Below are 15,817 nucleotides of genomic sequence, written 5' to 3'. Positions count from 1 at the left end.
CTGAGCTCCGCATCCCTGGACCCATGCCGCGACGTCCCCAGGACCCCAGGGGGATGGGGGGGTGCTGCTCACTTTCCTCTTCACTTTTGCCCCTGCAGTCTTCCCTACGTCACAGCTGCAGGTTGTGTATGAAAATTCCTTTATCGAAAGGCCGGGAATCATGTTAAAGAGGAATTACAACCTAAGAGGGGGAAGAAAACCACTTGCACTGAACAGGAGCTCCCCAGGAGTCCAGAGGGCCCTGGTCCACGGGGCCCTGCAGAGCCCGGCTCGCCCCACCATTCCCCTCCCCTTGCTGTCGCGGACACCAGGTAGGTGGTATCTGCCTCAGCACCCCCAGTTGTCACCCTCCACCCGTTCCTAAGCTCTCCCTAAGTGTGGCTGTGCCTCCTGGGTTAGCAGGAGGTGCTGCAGGGCTGCTGGCCCAGCACCCAGGCAGGGGCAATGTGGGTTCCCAGCTGCCGAGCACTTTCGAGTCTTCTGTAGTTACTGTACTTTTGGGATCAAACATCCACATCCACATCTCCCAGGTTCAAACGTTTAGAGACAATGCAATACAAAAACCACAAAAAGGAAAAAAATGTTTCTGCAACAGCTTCTGATATGGTTGGCTGTGTCCACACCCAAAATCTCATCTTGAATTGTCATCCCCGTAATGCCCATAATCTGCATGTGTCAAGGGAGAGACTAGGTGGAAGTAAATGAATCATGGGGGTGGTTTCTTCCGTGCTGTTCTCGTGATAGGGAGTGAGTTCTCACGAGATCTGAGACTAGGTGGAGGTAAATGAATCATGAGGGTGGGTTCTTCCATGCTGTTCTCGTGATAGTGAGTGAGTTCTCACGAGATCTGAGACTAGGTGGAGGTAAATGAATCATGGGGGTGGTTTCTTCCATGCTGTTCTCGTGATAGTGAGTGAGTTCTCACGAAATCTGATGGTTTTATAAGGGGCGCTTTCCCTTTTGCTCCTTGCACGTCTCCCTCCTACCACCTTGTGAAGAAGGATGTGTTTGCTTCCCCTTCCTCCATGATTGTAAGTTTCCCGAGGCTTCCCCAGCCATGCAGAAATGTGAGTCAATTAAACTTCTTTCCTTTATAAATTACCCAGCCTCGGGTATTTCCTTTTCCTTTTTTTTTCTTTCTTTTTGTTTTTCTGAGATGGAGTCTTGCTCTGTCACCCAGGCTGGAGTGCAGTGGCACGATCCCAGCTCACTGCAAGCTCCACCTCCTGGGTTCAAGCGATTCTCCTGCCTCAGCCTTCCGAGTAGCTGGGATTACAGGCACGTGCCACCATGCCTGGGTAATTTTTGTATTTTTAGTAGAGACGGGGTTTCACCATGTTGGTCAGGCTGGTCTCAAACTCCAGACCTCAGGTGATCTGCCCACCTCGGCCTCTCAAAGTACTGGGATTACAGGTGTGAGTCGCTGCACCTGGCCTCAGGTATTCCTTCATAGCAGTGTGAGAACAGACTAATACAGCTTCCTATGTGCCCGAGAGACTCCCCCCTTCTTGGAGCCAGTGGCTCACTCTGCTGGGCCAGGCCCTGTGTGGCCCTGGAGACCCCTCCTCCGGGCCCCCGGCTGGTGTGACAGAGCCGTCACAGCTGCCCTGAACTGAGAGGTTTTGCCCAGAGTGGCTTTGAAATGGTTATTTTAACTAGGACTCCATGAAGTTCCTAGCTAATGACTACTTGTTGGTTTAGCTTATTTTCCATGTTACAATTATTATAATTAAATTATAAATCTTGTATTTTCTTATATAGGCAGGGGAGGGGTTTCTGAGAAGCTGATAACAATGGTTTCCTTTGGAGCAGAGGGCTGTGTGTCCAGGGGGTCGCAGAAGACTCTTTTGTATACCTCTTCTTGCCATGTGAGTTTGAACCATGTGATTGTGTTACTTGTGCAATTCAAAATAAACTTAAAAAAAACCCCTGCAAACCCTATGCTTGGCTCACTATGAAAGATACTATATTTTTGGCTGGGTGCGGTGGCTCACGCCTGTAATCCCAGCACTTTGGGAGGGTGAGGTGGGCGGATCACGAGGTCAGGAGATCGAGACCATCCTGGCTAACACGGTGAAACCCCGTCTCTACTATACAAAATAATAATAATAATAATAATTAGCTGGGCGTGGTAGCGGGCACTTGTAGTCTCATCTACTCGGGAGGCTGAGGCAGGAGAATGGCGTGAACCCAGGAGGCGGAGCTTGCAGTGAGCCGAGATAGTGCCACTGCACTCCAGCCTGGGCAACAGAGCGAGACTCTGTCTCAAAAAAAGAGAAAAGATATATTTTTATCAAAGATATTTTAGCCAAGTTTTATACCCTTTGAAACATAGTTTTATATTGCCTTGCCATGTGGTCCACCTTTAATTCTATAAACCTCTTCTCATTAACCACATTGTAAGGTTTTAAGAACACAGATGATCTCATGCTTCATTTATTCAGAAAATATTTTCTTCAAGCATCTAAAATGTGCCAGGCCTTATGCCATGGATATAGGACTAAGGATGACACAGTGCTTGACATGGAGGAGCTAATGAGGCCTGTGGTAGGGGGCTAAGAGGTTCAGGGGGCTTATGGGGTTCAGGAAATAAACCCCTATAGAAGGCAAAGCTTGAGCTGAGTTCTGGAGGAGTGTGGTTTATTTGCTGGGAAGGGCACTTTCCCAGTGAGTGGTGATGGTGGCGGGAGGCAGACAGGTTCCTGGGTGGGAAGGGGCAGGTCCCTGGTGAATCCCCACTTTCAAGCTAGGGACAGCCTGAAGCTCCTGGGCCAGGATGCCAGTTCTTGGTGAAGTCCGAGATCCAGAGAGATCATTAACTTACTTAATGCCTTTCAGCCAATCAAGTGGTGCTTTTTCCAGGCCTGCCCATGGGCCAATCAGCACACACTTCCTCCTGTCTATGGACCAATCAACATGTACTTATTCCATTCTGAGCCCATACCTGCCTGTGGATAGGAGCTACCCGCTTCGAGTCTCCTCTCTGCTGAGAGCTGTTTGGTCAGCTGTTCTCTGCCTTGCTCACCCTCCAGTTGTCTGCCTAACCTCATTCTTCCTGGACATGGGACAAGAACTTGGAACCTGCTGAATGGTGAGAGCAAAAGGAGCTGTAATACTTTCCTGGCCAGCTTGCCAAGTTGCAGGTGGGAGCCAAAGTGGCCGTAACAGGTTCCTGGCCAGCTCGCTGAGCTGCGGGTGGTGACACGCTCCCAGACTGAGGGAGTGAAGAGTGGTGACCCTTCTAGAGGCCCAGGCCTTAGGATTCCCCAAGCCAGAGCTATAATGCTATAGTCCTCCCACCCTCTGCTGGTGCCCAATGGCCACCCCATGCAGTGGGAAGCAGCGGTGGGGCCAGGACAGCCAAGGAGCCGTGGACTGGTGTGGGGCGGCAGGACCAAAAGACCTGTAACACGAATGAGCTGAAACATACTGCCCCAGAAACACGACCCCCCGCTCGCCACGCTGTGGGTGATGAGAAAGACAGAAGAGCTGTGGCCCTTATAGGAGCCCAGACCTCGGGGTTCCCCAAACCAGGGCTGTGACACACTATAACCCCCCTTTAGGGCTCTGTGACTCCTGGCATCTCTGAACTTTCGGGTGCCATCACGTTCCCCTTGTCCCGATGCTGGTGCCCGCAGTGGAAGCCACTTGTGGTACCTCTGGTCCAGCCACATCCTCACATGGAGCCGGCAGCTGTGCAGGCACCTGCAGCTGTCTGCTCCACCACAGCAGCTGCATGGCTGGGTGTGTGCAGTGGTTGGACCCCATGCTTGCTTGCTCACATACCCCTTGCTGCTCTGCACCTGGCTCGCCCTTGGCAGGCATGGGATCTGGGTTGGTAGTGCAAGCCGAGAGCAACCTGCTGGGCTGAGTGGGCTTGAGCAAAACTCTAGCAGAGGCGCCGCTGGCCACGGAGGTTTCTAGCTGGTGAAGCGATACCCAAAGGATCCTATGACATTAGTGGCTGCATGGGCAGGTGCATTGGGGGCGCTCCTGCTGCCCTGCTCCCGTGTGCCTCTGAGCACTGCACTACATAGACATTTAGGCCTTATAATAACCCCCTAGAGGAGGCTGAGCTCTGCATTATACAGACATTTAGGCCTCATAACAACCCCCTAGAGGAGGCTCAGTACTTAAGTAGGTCCCATTTGATAGATGAGGAAACTGAGGCTCAGTCGTCCATGGCTTGTCGAAGGTCACCAGCTAGTGAGCACGGAACCAGGTTAGCCCAGGTGGTACAGCTTCAGAGCTCACCTGCGTAACTTGTTAAATTATTCCTATCAGGAAGCAGAACCACCAGGAACAGATGGCTGATTGGAGGAGGGACCAGCATAAGGAAAGGGGCAGGATTCAGGGGTGGGAGGGGAAATCGATTTCCGTTTTGGATGCATGTCAGCACCAGCGTGGGAGTAGGCAGTGAGCTGTTGAAAATTCTGGAGTTCAGAAATAACCGTGTCTTGCAAATCCAGATGCAGAGGTCACTGCTTGAAGTTGGCAATTTGCACCTTGGATATGAAGGAAATTGCTGAGAAGAAAGCAGTGAGAAGAAGGTAGGGGCACCAAAATTCAAGAAACGGCAGGGAAGGATCTGTCTGTGTGTGGAGGGAGGAGGAGGTCAGAGGTGGCTGGAGCCCCAGGATGAAACAGGCGATGCTAGCTATCGGCCACCTGTTGACAAGGGTCCCAGACTCAGCATGCTCTGAGTGGGTCTTCTCCTTCCCCTCTGCAGCCTGCCTTGCTTCACTGTTGCAAGCTTCCTAGTAAACCAGTCTTCTCCCTGCTATGATTTTATATTGCTTGTTGAAACGGTATTCCAACAAGTAATATAAATATTTTTGATATACTATGCTAAATAAAACATTTAAAAATTAATGTCACCTATTTATCTTCATTTTTCTAATGTGGTCACTAGAAATTTACAATTGCACTTGTGGTTCCCATGATGTTCCTATTGGGTGGTGCTGTGCACCCACAGTGCAACGACTTCAATCCGCCAAGACCTCTCGTTTGAGTTCAGCCAGGAAAACAGATACCACTCTAGACATCTCAAGCATGAAAGAACATAGCGCCAGGGAAGGCCAAGTCCTCACGAAGGGATGCAGAGCTCGGTGGTAAAGAGCACTGTTTTCCAAGAATTTGCTTTCAACAAAAATTGGGAACGCCCAATCAAGTTATTCGCTGACACAAATTAAAAGAGATTGATAGATCAGTATGTGATTTTGGCATTTAAGTCCAAAGAATAGAATGACATTGCTACTCCTCCTTCATACGGGTGCCTCAGAGGGTCCCCGCTAAGGCCTCTCCCTCTCCACCCTATGGGCAGCTGACCTGCCGGGGGCCGCACCTGCTGGAGGAGCAACTGCAGGGGAAGCACCTGTTAGGGGCCGCACCTGGCCGGGGGGCTCCTGCGGGGGAAGCACCTGCCCAGGGCGCATCTACAGTGTGCAGGCTGCGGACCACCTGGACAGGTGCCCCATCGGCAGGGAGGGCGGTCACGGGGTCCGGCCAGGTCGGGGTGGGGTCCTCCCGGGGATCCAGACACGGCCCTGTGGCCTCTCCCCGCCCCAAACCTTTCCTTCCTCTGCCCGTCTCTCTCTTCCTCTCCTTCCTCCTTCCCCGAACAGCGCCCGCTCGCAGCGCCCCGCCCTCTCCTGGACCGCGCACTCCCTCAGCGGAGGCCCCAGGACGCGCACGAGCACGCAGTGGACGTCGGCGCGCGCACCGGGCATGGGTTCCCCTGCTGTGGTGCCGCGCGTGCGCGTTCCGTGGTGCCCGGTAGGGCACTGGGCTTAGCGGCCCGAGGCCGCGCCCTAAGAGGCGGGGCATAGACAGGAGGAAGACTGGAGGGCATGTGGGCGGGGTATGATCTGAAGGCGGGGCGGAGCGGGCATGTGGGCGGGGCCCGAGGCTCGCGGTGCCCCAGCTCTCGCGAGAGCGGCGCTTGATGACGACCGGGAGGGCGGGGCCCGTCTGGGGCGCCGGCGGGTGCGTTTGAATCTGGTCCGAGCGCGGGAAACGGCGGGTCCCCGAGCCCAGGTAAGAGCTGCGGTGCGGAGCCGGGATTGGGTTCAGAGCAGGGGCTGGGAGGTAGCCGGGATCGGGCGGGAAACCCCTCCTCAGCTCGTCGGGGTCCCGGCCTCCACTCCCCTAAAGAGGCGGCCGACCTGCGTGCGGGCAGTGCTGCCTCTGACGGGACCGGACAGAACCGGCGACCCCGGGCCATCCCCGGTACCCAGCTCAGCGACTCCCGTCCTTCCTGTCCATGTCAGAGGAAAATCCCAGCCCCGGGCGCGGGCACTGCCCTCAGAGAGCGACCCCCCCAGCCCTGAGCATGGGCACTGCCCTCAGAGAGTGACTCCTCAGTCCTGGGCATGGGCACTGCCCTCAGAGAGCGACCCCCCAGCCCTGAGCATGGGCACTGCCCTCAGAGAGCGACCCCCCAGCCCTGAGCATGGGCACTGCCCTCAGAGAGTGTCCCCCCAGCTCTGAGCATGGGCACTGCCCTCAGAGAGAGTCCCCTCAGTCCTGGGTGTCGGTACTGCCCTTAGAGAGAGTCCCCCTGAGCCCTGGGTGTAGGCACTGCCCTCAGAGTCCCCCTGAGCCCTGGGTGTAGGCACTGCCCTTGGAGTCCCCCTGAGCCCTGGGTGTAGGCACTGCCCTCAGAGATTATCTCCCCAGCCGTGGACGTGGGCATTGTCCTCAGAGACATCAGTCTCCTGAACTCTTGTTGCTGGTTTGATGCCTCTTGTTGTGTCCGTGAAGGAGTTTGGGGATGGAGTGGGAAGTCACAGGTGGTGAGAAGGTAACAGGGATTTCTTCTTTTTAATGCTCAACTTGATTCAGTACCAGACCTCCTGTGCAAAGAGTAACCTGCTCTTCGGACTGATAGCTGGATGGTGAGATGACTCCTTACCTTGAAAGTAGCATTCTGGCTGCAGGGCTGAGGTCTTATGCACATATGGTACAAGAAACATGGAATATTGCCACTTTGGGAGATGGATTGAAAAATTAGCCATTAAAAAATTACAGTCAGTAATATAAGAGGGAAAATGGGAAATATAGGAATAAGTTTGGTAGGCTAGAGGAAGTATACTACTGTAGGTTGGACTAGAATGTCAAAGAGGTACACTTGGAAATAGAGCAAACAAGAAAAGTGACCAGAACTATGAAAAAGTGGAGAGTGTTCACAGACTTGCCAGGCGAAGATGTATGATTCCATGTGTTTGCTGCACCTTACTGGATTATTTTTCTAAAATCATGAATTTGTCCTAGCCACTATTCATTATGCTTGTTACTGGCCACTCTCCCTTCCCTCCCCATTTTCTTTGTCAGTAAAAAGTGTGCCAGTCTTGCTTGATTTAAAGAGGGAGACACGTTGCCGTTTGGCAATTTCATCATTGCATGAACATCACAGAGTGGACTCACCTACACCTAGAGGGTGTAGCCTACACACACAGGCCGTATGGTGTAGCCTACTGCTCCTAGAATGTTACTGTACTGAATACTGTAGGCAACTGTAACACAATGGTAAGTATTTGCATCGCTAAACATATCTAAGTATAGAAAAGGCACAGTAAAAATATGGCATTATAATCTTATGGGACTGTGGTCATACATGTAGTCTGTTGTTGACTGAAATGTTATGTGGTCCGTGACTGTAGTTCCTAGTTCAGCCATTTGAGTTGAGGAATGAGATGACCAGACTTCACTGTTAACTTATTTGGGGAGTCATTAAACTGAGGTTATTTTCTGCTTCATTCAATTTAGACATTAAAATCTAGTCTTATATGTTTAAGATGACTCTCTGTCCCCATAATTATTGGCAGTAATTTTGCATATTGCTCTATTTATAATGGTGCAGGTGGTTTTCATTTATGTTTAAAGTGAGGGGGCTCCTACTGCAAATATGTTCCATCATTTCTATTACCTCAGCTTTAGGTTAATGTTTTTTTAGTAGGGCACCAGTAGCACCAGGTATTGTGAATGCGAAATAGAATTTCCTGGAAAAACACAGGCAGGATGGAGGGTATACAAAGTCCCCTGAGCTCTCATTATCCCGAAGGGGTGGGAGGAGGGTGCTGTGCTTGGGCATGCCTAATGCATAGTCTAACAAGATCCCAGGTGACCCCCGGGGCCACTGTTTTCCATCTCACTTTGAATAACAAGATGACACTAACAGTGGGATTTTTTTGATGGAGGAATGGCCTTTAGAAAGGGAGCATCTTCAGAATCTGCAGCTGGGATCAGATTGTTCTTTTGTTGAATCAACTCAGATCTGCCGAGCCAGCATCTTGCTAAGGTACTAAAACAGAAGAGACGGTGGTGAGCTTCCTAAGGCTATTTGGATTTTTCCCTCCTTAGTTGGTAATTTTATTAACAATTGTTGATGAAATATCATTAATATCATGTTATTAACACCCCCAGTAAAGGAAATAAGTAAATTGTTTTTCAGATATTATAATGTGTTTTATGTCAGAATATTTTTAGAAACTGTCTGCCATATGTGGTTCAGGAATTTTCTTGCAGTTCTTGGATGTTAATATCAAATTAAATCTTATAGGAAAAGATATATTTGCAAGTGTTTCGGTATGATTGTGTTTTCCACTAGGGTTACAAAATAAATGCCATTTGAAAAGTGCCATCTGTCATGGAAAAACGTGAGACATTTGTACAAGCCGTGTCTAAGGAGCTGGTTGGAGAGTTTTTGCAATTTGTTCAACTTGATGTAAGTTTCATGTTTTAGTTTTGTTGTGATTTTTGACTGTGAATATGAAATATGTTCTAAAATCATTATGTCCCCAAACGAAACATAGTTATCTCAGTGAATCCTTAGTGACCAATGTTTATTTGAAAGAAGAAAACAAAACCCTTTATACTCAAATCTACCTGCTGGTGGGCTAAGCTAAGATGTAAAAGATAAACAGAAGTTAACCAGTCAAAGAGGGATGTTGGGGGGAAGGACCCATCTAACCAAGAAGGTCACTCTGAAGGCTAGAGAAGGTTTGTTGTGTTTGAACTTGAAGTTCAGCAGGAAGGCAGAAGATGAGGCTGGGGGCTAGGCTACACAGGTCTTTACCATTTTAAGGAATTCAGACTTTATCTTGAGAATGGTGGGTGCTTGAAGCAGGGAGCGAGCTGTAGGCAAGGGGGGAAGAGAACAAAAGAGAAGGAGAGAGAACTAGTGGACAAAATAGAGGTAAGGAGAAAAATATGGTTTGTCTTTTGGAAATATTCCTCTGCAAGTGAGAAATATGTCAAAGGGACATATTTAAGGCTAATCTCTTAGGTCGTGCTCTTCATAATGATGGTTGAATTAGGAACTGGAAATGGGAAGCTGCTTGGTAGTGAAGTGATGGCACTATTGGACTCATTGGATATGGGTATGGTGGGGAAGGGCCCAGACATCTGACCGTGTAGTACCATTCAGCAAGCTCATGAACGTGGGAAGAGGGCAGATTCAAGGGAGAAGGTGGCTCCATTTTGGAGGTGCCAGATGACTGGTGGTGGGATATGCACTAGCGGATGGCCAGTAGTCAGACATGCACATCTAGATACCAGGGGAAAGGGCTGGGCTAGAGACAGGTTGGGCATGGAAGCCTAAGTCGTGGGAATGCCTGCAGTTATCTCTGTAGTGTTTCAGAGAAAAGGGCCTAGGACACATCTCTGAGGAAGCCAGCATTGGAGGCACTGACCCTGAAATACGAAAGTATCTTTGGGGCAGGAGACCCTTGGCACACTTGTCTCACTTGTTCTTATTATGTGGTGAAAATCAAATTAGTGACAACAAAGAATTAGGGAGGAATCTAATAATGAATTTGTTACTAGCAACATTTAAGAAATCGGTTTTCTTTATAAGAGAAATGAGCTTATAACATGTTTTGGTATTATAAAATGATATCCTGTAAACTTAAAAATAATCACAAATTCATAGGCATCTCATCACCATAGAAGTGTTTATAAGAGCAAATTAGATAATATAGCAGTAGCAGTGTATATGGATTGTATTGGAAATGTAGTACATACATATTTTAAAGTCTAAAAGATTGTTGTCGCAAAGTGCATACCATAATGTTAACAAAATCACAGCAAACTAAATTGAAAATCAGAGGTAAAAATAGCAACTCAAAATCACACTGGTGGCCACAATGACAGGTGCCCTTCTGGGGTGCATTGTTTCCAGCCACCTGTTGTGTGCCAACCAGCCTTTGCAGTGTTGCTGGGCAGCCAGCAGACATCTCAGGAGAATACTGAATTAGTCCTTATACTAATGAGGCATTAACTCTAGTTCATCAATAATAAGCTTTATTAACATTATTCAGCTTAGTACCTAGTCACCGTGTAGCTCTTAAATGTAAAAATGAAAATTTGTAGAATTGTGCATCACGTGGTTTCATCAAGTTGAATGACATAAATGCCGTTTTATATAATAATGATGGTTTCCCATAGTTCAATTTGATAAGAACTTAAATCAGTTTGAGGCCTATCAGGTAGATCTTTCCAAGTACAATTAGTTCTTCTGTAATCCCACACATGCATTACCAACAGTCACTGCACTCTGCAGAATTGGGTAAAATAAATAAATAAATAACCCAGAGAGATTATGGGGAAAATGGAGTTAGGGGGACAACACTAAAAAATTTTGCCAGTGACACATTAAAAACAGGAACCTAATAAAACAGTAGCATAATTTTATATGTCAAATCACTAAGAAATGCATAAATACTATAGTAAACATGGCACTTTATCTTGAAAAATATTTACATTCTATAGTTGGAAGTGGGTGCCTGTGCTCCCAAGGTACACCTGCCCCTCTGTGTGTAAGAGGAAGAAAATTAGGTAGAGCAGAGGAGAAAAAGGCAAGCTAGGTGGATGGGAATAGGGAGCATTAGAGAACACAGTGGGCCTGGGGAGGGCGCAGTGAAGTGGGGTTGGGGCTTTTGGGTCATAGCAGGTGAGGGGCACAATGTGTGGCCCAGGCGTGAATGGACTGAGCTGCTAGGTGTCTGAGATGTGTTTCATGGGATCCTGGTGGCTCCAGTCAGTGGGTGCAGTTTTCTGCATTCACCTGGTATTTCTTGCCTATGAAATCCCACATAAGCAAATGAGAAATTTGCCTTTGGTCAAATTGTTCCCTGATGTATTGACAGTGTTGGAACAAGTTTTGATTTTCAAGCAAGTGTTCTAGAATGGAGCTGATTATACTGTACGCCCTTGTCCTTCTTGGAGAATCAGTGATGGGGAGGAGGACACAGCACTGAGGAAAATTCCATCATTTAACAAACATGTCCTAAGTGCCTTCTGTGTGCCAGACACTGCACTGAGAGTTGGGGTTATAGTACACACAAAGCAAAGTTTCTGCACAAATGGGGGTTTATGTTCTAGTGGTAGAGGAAGAAAAACAAGACATATATGTAAATAATAAAGCAGGTGGAGGCTGGGCACAGTGACTCACCTCTGTAATTCCAGAGCTTTGGGAGGCTGAGGCAGGAGGATCATTTGAGGCCAGGATAACACCGGCCTGGGCAACATAACGAGACCCCGTCTCTACAGTAATGTTAAAAAATTGGCCTAGTGTAGTGGCTTGTGTCTGTGGTCCCAACTACTTGGGAGGCTGAGGCAGTAGAATTACTTGAGCCCAGGAGTTTGAGGCTACAGTGAGCTATGATTGTGCAACTGCACTCCAGCCTGGGTGACAAAGTGAGACCCTGTCTCAAAAAAAAAAACCTACTACTACTGATAAAGCAAGTGGAAGTGGAAGTTGGGGACGATGGCGTGGCTAAAGAAAACCTCAGAGGAGATGATATTTGAACAGAGTTGGTACAGTCACATGACTCTTGATGAGGATAGGTTCTGAGAAATGCATCATTAGGTAAGTGCTTACATACACCCAGATGGAGCAGCTCAGTACACACCTGGGCTAGATGGTACAGTCTACCGTCCTAGGCTACAAACCTGTATGGCATGTTACTGTACTGAATACTGTAGGCACAGTGTTGTAACACAGTGGTGTGTATCTAAACATCGAAAAGGTACAGTAAAAATACAGTATAAAACATAAAAAATCGTACATCTGAATAGGGCACTTACTATAGCTGGAGCTTGCACAATTGTAAGTTGTTCTGGGTGAATAACTGAGTAGTGAGTAAATGTGAAGGCCTAATACGTCATTGTACACTACTGTAAACTATAAACACATTACACTTGGGCTACAGTAAATTTATAAAAACATTTTTCTTCAATAATAAATTAACCTTAGCTTACTGTAACTGTTTTACTTGATAAACTTTAAAAAAATTTTAAACTTTTAAAATCCTTTATAATAACACTTAGCTTAAAACACAAACTTATTTTGCTTTACAAAAAATCTTTCTTCATTTTATTTTATTTTAACTTTTATATTCAGGGGTACATGTGCAGGTTTGTTACATAGGTCAACTTGTGTCATGGGGGTTTATTGTACAGACTATTTTGTCACCGAGGTATTAAGCCTAGTTATTAGTTATTTCTAGTTATTTAGTTATATTAGTTATTTTTCCTGATCCTCTCCCTCTTCCACCCTCTACCCTCCAATAGGCCAGTGTGTGTTGTTCACCCTGTGTCCATGTGTTCTCATAATTTAGCTTCTACTTATAAGTGAGAAAATGCTGTATTTGGTTTTCTGTTGCTGTGCTAGTTTGCTGTGGAAAATGACCTCCAGCTCCATCTATGTCCCTGCAAAGGGCTTGATCTCATTCTTTTTTATGGCTGCATAGTATTCCATGGTGTATATGTACCACATTTTCTTTATCCAGTCTATCATTGATGGGCATTTAGGTTTATTCCATGTCTTTGCTAAAAATACTTTCTTTATACCCCTATTTGATAGCTTTTTTCTATTTTTACTTTTTTTTTTTTGAGTTGGAGTCTTGCTCTGTTGCCCAGGCTGGAGTGCAGTGGCATCGTCTCGGCTCACTGCAACCTCCACCTCCCGGGTTCAAGTGATTCTCCTGCCTCAGCCTCCTGAGTAGCTGGGATTACAGACACGTGCCACCACACCAGCTAATTTTTGTATTTTTAGTAGAGACAGCGTTTCACCATGTTGGTCAGGCTGGTCTCAAACTCCTGATCTCAGGTGATCCACCCGCCTCGGCCTCCCAAAGTGCTAGGATTACAGGTGTGAGCCATCACACCCAGCCATCTATTTTTACTTTTTAAACTTTTTTGTTAAAAACTAAGACACAAATACACCATGAGCCTGGGCCTGTACCAAGTCAGGATCATCAGTATCACTGTCTTCCACCTTAACATCTTGTCCCAGTGGAAGGTCTTCAGGGGCAATAACAGATATGCAGCTGTTATCTCATCTCCTGTGATAACATTGCCTTCTGGAATTTCTCTTGAAGCACCTGCCTAAGGCTAGTTTACAGTTAACTTAAAAAAATGTAGAAGGAATATACTCTAAAACAATGATAAAAAGTAGGTTTGTTTACACCAACATTACCACAAATGTGATTAATCTGTTACACTATGATGTTTTGACAGCCGTGACATCACTAGGTGATAGGAATTTTTCAGCTCCATTATAATCTTATGGGACCACTCATATATGTGGTTTGTCATTGACTGAAATATCACTATGCATTGCATGACTGTATTTGATCAGAGATCCAAATGGGCCATGTAGAGATTTGGGAAAAGAAGATTCTAGACAAAAGGAGTGGGAAAGGCCGAGACCCTGAGGCAGGGCACATTTGGGAAGCTAAGGGTGTGGACTTACTGAGGAGGAGGAGGGTGGCAGGGTTAGGGTGGAGAAGTAATTTCTTTCCTGTTGAAATAATTGCTAAGTTAAAAGAAAAGTTGCAAGAGGAATTCAAAGGAATCCTGAATACCCTACGTCCAGGTTTACCAGTTGTTACCACTTGCCACATTTTCTTTATCATTCTTTGTATTTACATTTTTTTGAATCACTTGAGTCAGTTGTAGGCATTGTGCCTCTTTATCTCTAAACATTTCAGTTTGTATTTTTCTAAAATAAAGATATTCTGTTATATAACCACATTAAAATCCTCAAAATCAGCAAATTTAACATTGTGGATAATCCTGTTAAATAACCCTCTGCAGCCTATGTCGTCTCCTCTTGAATCTGGATTGGGCTTGTGCCTGTTTTGACGGACGGAATATTGAGGAAGTGGCCTTCAGAAAGTTTGGCAGCTTCTACTTCCTCTCGGAGTCCCTGGTTGTCATGTAAGAAGTGCAGGATCACCCTCTGCTGGAGAGAGAGACCACACACAAAGGCTGGAGGATAAGACTGTAGAGGGAAACCTCATTAGTGGGCACCAAAGTGCCAGACATCCAACACCCAGCTGCCACCTTAAGCACAGGCATGTGTCCCCAAGAGTGAGCATCTGATTCAGGAGATACAGTAAATTTGTTGCTTTATGCTACCAAGTTTTTTGTTACGCAACAAGACTTCCCCTGCTTCATACACATCGTGCCAGTCACAAGAGAATACCTCCCTCTGGGCATATAGACTACAAAAAGGCACCTTTCTGGGGCACAGGTGGCCAGGGCACTCACACAGGGAGGAGAGGCCCTGCAGGATGTCCACCCCACTGGCCCCTCAGCCTGGTACGCTCTGTACAGCACGGGGCTGCACAGCTTCTGCATCCTGGGGCTGGAGGAGGTTGTGGAGGGATGCCCGCAGGCAGCTCGCTAGTCTGCACGTGTTCTTTCTAACTGCTGGGCTTTTGTGTTGCCCTGCCTTTGCCCAGTGTCCTATGGCCCTAGAGGCCTGGGCCGTCACTGCTAATGTCGTGGCAATGCCAGGCAATGACCACCCCAAGGCCATGCTGGGGAGAGGTAGAACATTTTGATATTTGAACAGCTTTTGTCCCTCATCCTTTCCTTGCCCTTCCAGCCAGCTCTTCAATGTCCTAGGCAACAGCCACTCATTTCTCACATCCCCAGCTCCAAACAGCCTTCAGTGAAGCTGGGTGTGTGTCTCATTTTGTTGCTATAGTTTGTTACTGGAACCTCTCTCACTCATTTCTTCAGGGTTGATTTTTCAGGAAGGAGTTAGCAGCCCATCCTAATTTGTCACATAGGTGGATGGGCAGCTATTTCTTTTCCTTCAGGCTATAGCCTTCAGCATACACCTCTAATAGATTTTAACAATCTGTAGGTTGTTATTCTTGCCCCTAGACTGTGAACTTACTCAGGGAAGGGTGGGACCTGATTCATTTCTGTGCTCTAACCATCAGTCAACTAGTATTTCCTGATGTAAGCATCATGGATCAGCCCAGTCATTTCTCTGGTCACCTTCAGTCACCAGAGTTTGACCTGAATAGAACCTCTTGATCTTTGAACACAGTAGCTGTGGTCCGTTACCCAGACTAGTGACCCCGGCACCAAAACTGTCCATTAATGTACTGGAAAATTACCGTTAATGGACTTAAATGGGCCATTAACTTATTTTTTCTGCATAATTGAGGCATAAAGAATTATTCAACATTCACGATTGAATGTCTTGTCTGTAGGTAGATCAAGATACTGTCTAAGGTCAAACATTTGAGAGCTGGTCTGTGTTTGCATGTGATTGACGGGCAAAGGCCTAAGGAAAATGGAGTGGAGAAATGAAGGGGAGGAGGGTCAAGGAAACGAGGAAAGAGAGGAGACAAAAGTGAACAAACGGAGGTGGAAAAAGCTAGATGAAAAATGAAGGAGCGCTAAGAAGAGAAAAACGCCAGGGCAGGAGAGGAGCTAGGAGAGCAGGAAGAGAGGATAGGGAGGGATGGAGGGCTTATGAGGTATCTTTACTCTAGTTTCTCCATTTTACTGT

General features: G+C 47.1%; 1 protein-coding gene across 3 annotated transcripts in view; it reads left to right on the top strand.

Annotated features, from left to right (window-relative positions):
• Positions 1 to 5,951: 5,951 nt before the first annotated feature.
• NCAPG2 (non-SMC condensin II complex subunit G2) overlaps positions 5,952 to 15,817 on the top strand; it is a 79,470-nt gene continuing 69,604 nt past the window's right edge. For all 3 annotated transcript variants that reach the window (XR_004033047.1, XM_030826374.1, XM_030826375.1), the window contains exons 1-3: positions 5,952 to 6,036; positions 6,844 to 6,896; positions 8,609 to 8,725. Coding sequence is in view for 2 of the 3 variants with exons in the window: in XM_030826374.1 (XP_030682234.1) it covers positions 8,648 to 8,725 (78 nt within the window). In the remaining variant the exon portion in view is untranslated. The remainder of the gene's footprint in view (positions 6,037 to 6,843; positions 6,897 to 8,608; positions 8,726 to 15,817) is intronic.

This window comes from Nomascus leucogenys, chromosome 13 (genome assembly GCF_006542625.1).
Source record: "Nomascus leucogenys isolate Asia chromosome 13, Asia_NLE_v1, whole genome shotgun sequence".
In the NCBI taxonomy this organism is placed as follows: domain Eukaryota; kingdom Metazoa; phylum Chordata; class Mammalia; order Primates; family Hylobatidae; genus Nomascus; species Nomascus leucogenys.
This window is presented reverse-complemented; position numbering and strand designations above follow the sequence as displayed.